The sequence below is a fragment of the Terrapene carolina genome, unplaced genomic scaffold (assembly GCF_002925995.2).
Source record: "Terrapene carolina triunguis isolate 2854851 unplaced genomic scaffold, T_m_triunguis-2.0 Scaffold66, whole genome shotgun sequence".
NCBI classification, from domain to species: Eukaryota; Metazoa; Chordata; order Testudines; family Emydidae; genus Terrapene; species Terrapene triunguis.
In genome coordinates, this window is record NW_020664417.1 from 26,313,767 (window position 1) to 26,317,274 (window position 3,508).

The window sequence follows — 3,508 nt, forward strand, 5'->3', positions numbered from 1 at the left end:
CATGTTCCCTATCAGTAACTAACCGAATGAGCAAGTAATGACTGCAAGGTAGTTTCTGGTGAATGTGGATCTTCCTGGCATAAATGTGCTTAACTTTTTGTAGCCCAGCTTTTGCTTTACATGTTTGTTTTCATTTGCTAGAGACTTTCAAAAAGTAATATAAAATGATCTGGGCCTGATTCTCCTCTCGCTTACAGTGGTGTAAATAAGAAGGTACTTCACTGAAGTCAGTGTAAAACTGGTGTAAGGAAGAGGAGAGTCAGACCCTCTGTCTCATATACTGAATTGCTGTAATGTATCAGTTATTTTTCTTTCTCTCTTTCTTAAGATGACCTTGAATGATGCCATGAGGAGCAAGGCAAGGCTGTCAATTATAGGAAGTACTGGAGAAAATGGACGTGTTATGACTCCAGAATTTCCAAAAGCAGTGCATGCAGTACCTTACGTGAGTCCTGGCATGGGAATGAATGTCAGTGTGACTGATCTCTCGTGATTGATAAGAACCTTCTGAGTGCCTTACACAATGGTTTTCTTGTGCGTTTATTGTCAAAGTGGTGAGAGGCATCCAGTATCTTGAAGACATTTCTTTCGGCCAAGAATTCTTATATTTGTGGAGTTCATCTTGAATTGTAATGAATGCTTAGTACAAAACACAACACCATTTTCTACACAAGTTCAAGATGAAGCTTGACTGACATGCACAGCTAACATGGAAGTACTGTAATCTAACTGAAGTCGTGTACAGGCAACACACCAGTTTCTGCAGCCACCATTGTTAGTCCCTTGGTTCATACTGACTTAAGCACACTTGACATCAATTGCATCAAGATGTGACATGTTTTATAAGAAAAAAAAAACATTTAAAAGGAAAAAAATATTTTTAGGTATTTTCACAAACAAACTGGCTTTTAAATAAATTTGCTTCCATAATGGTTGAAGAAGACAAAAACAATTAACTGTGGGGAAGTGGAAAAATCAAAAAAAGGCTTTAGGGCATCAGTTCCATATTTTTGAGAGCCAAATATGTAAATGATGAGGCAAGGAAAATAAATAAATAAAAGGTTCAAATCTTGTAATTTTAATTGTTATTAAAACTTTACTGTATAGCCTATTCTTTAACATTTGGTGTTAATATCCAATTACTTGGCAATGCTTGACATTTGAAATAAACTTTTTTCTATGGTTTTATTTGCAACTGGTCCAATTAATTTTGCAAGCTACAGTTGGGTTATAAGAATCTAAAATGTAAAAGGACATTGTCTAGGTTGGGCCAAAGTTTTATGTCCTCCCAACCTCCTTACCCTCAGCTCATTTTGAGCTGTTAAATTCCATGTTTTATTTAGAGATGGGCCCAAGCCATAACATTCAGATCTGCATTTTGGATCCCCAGAGGAGTTCAAGGGTGTCCTATACTGGAGTTGCACTAGAGCTAGGAACCTGATGCAAAATTTGGATACAGGTTTGGATTCTAGTCCCCTTTACCTCTGAAGTGCAGGGACACTAAGATCTGAGGTTTTGGTTCATACCCATCTATGGTTTTACAGAGTGTGTGCATGTGTGTGCGTGTGTCTGTGTATTTTATATAAAGAATATCAATAGAAGGCAAGCATTCAAAATAATCCTACAATAATAATATTTATAGAATAAACCCAGATTTCAAAACAAATTCCCTTAAGGAAGCAGATTTCAAGTGTCCAGGAAGTGGTTCTACAGCATGTAAAGTTTTTCCTAAGAAAAATACCTTGACAATGTCTTTTTAATCTAAGATCCATAATATTCCAATCCCTGAAATTTGATTTGTTTGTATTTTTGAAAATATAAGAACTTTCATAAATCTTATACATGATGAGTGTTTTCAGAATTTTAAGTTATCCTAGGTTCTCCTCATAAGGACCCTACAGACATAGACCTGTTTACAACACAAAAATGAATCCTCAGAGGGGCACAGTAACATTCATTTAAATGCTAATACAACCCAAACCAATGTAATACTTCCCTAGCCTTCACCCATGGATAAGATATCAGATGTTAGGTTAAAGAACTTACGTTTCTCTATGTTGTGAATACAAAAAGATACAATATCCCTCATGCAGTACTACTAGTTCCCTATTTTATTTCTCACTGAAATAAAATTTGAAACATAATGTACAGTGTTAGCTGGAATTCTTTCCTTAATCTTCAATAAATGCTTTGTTTAACACTCAAGGATTGTAGCTTCATTAGAAACTTTATATCCCTTCTCTTGGTACAAGCTATGGGCCTGATTCTGAAAGCACATGCATAAAGTACTTTCATTACTGTCAGCCAGAGATATACATGCAGAGTGCTTGCAATATCGGGCCCTCTGCTAGTAACCTGCCCATCACTAAAGCTTAACTGTTTCTCAGCTGCATATGCTGAAGTAATCCATGGGTGTTCTGTGCATTATGCCTCATCAGGAATGTGGGGATGCAGTCTGAATTTTAATATTCAATGCTAGAATGACCAAACTGAAATCTAATAATATTCATATGGTTCTTAAAACATTTTTAAAAGTAACATTGCGATACTGTATACAATGCAAAACTATTTATTGTACCTCTGGGCCAACTCTTCTAAAAACTGTAGCTTTTAAATCTTCCTTTGTCAAGCCTGAAATAATGTATATAATTGAAATAATGTAAAGTTATATTTTCATGTTTTTATACTTGCAACATGATTGGAATACATAATGTCTGAGTATTTCAATTACAGATAATGTTGATTGGATAATACACATCTCGGTTAAAAAGCAGTAACCATAGTTTAATATCTGTGTTACGGTACATCAGTATATTGATATATAAAGTATGTTTGTGTGCATTTAAGTGAAAAAATAGTCAAGAATGATGACAACTGTCTAAGGGTTTTCTATTCATTTTGTATGAAAACTGTTATGGAACAACCAAAATGTTTATGAACTATTCTTGTGTAAAATTTCAAAATGTCCTTTACTGTAGGTTTTTGTTTACGGTACAGTATCTTACTTCTGCTTTGTTAAATGGGTATCAGTACAAAGCTGGACATACACTTTCTAAGACTTCTGAAGACATTAACGCTCCCAGTTTTTCAAGTGTACCTATATGGCAGAAAATGTTTTTGATTTTATTTTTAAATCTAACACATGATGGCTTTTCTGGAGTGTTGTACAAACTTCAATCATACATAAAACAAGTTCTTAAAAAAAAGGCAAAAGACCCTTAATTTGTTTGTTTAGTATTATTGAAATCTGATTTCTTACTCATAAAAAAGTATTTTAATAAACTTCCGCACAGAGCAGACCTATTTGTCCCTACAGAAGTGGAGTCCTTGAAGAGTTTCTGCAAGAGAATGCAAACCTTTCATGCATGAAAGAAATTATTTCACATAAGGGTAAATTTACTGTGGTTTGCATTACCTCTGAACAAAATCATTTAACTTTCTTGTCAATAATACAGTTGTACTTTCTGTATATAGCCCTCTTGGTGATGCCTGTAAGGCAGTGCTGTAA

The 3,508-nt window shown here is 34.5% G+C and overlaps 1 protein-coding gene across 3 annotated transcripts in view; it reads left to right on the plus strand.

Moving 5' to 3' along the window:
• The window catches only part of GRIA2 (glutamate ionotropic receptor AMPA type subunit 2), a 131,252-nt gene extending 130,064 nt beyond the window's left edge, over positions 1-1,188 (plus strand). For all 3 annotated transcript variants that reach the window (XM_024211563.2, XM_024211564.2, XM_029910596.1), the window contains one exon: positions 329-1,188. In XM_024211563.2, coding sequence (XP_024067331.1) covers positions 329-493 — 165 coding nt within the window. In that variant the 3' untranslated portion in view covers positions 494-1,188. The remainder of the gene's footprint in view (positions 1-328) is intronic.
• The last annotated feature ends 2,320 nt before the right edge of the window (positions 1,189-3,508 follow it).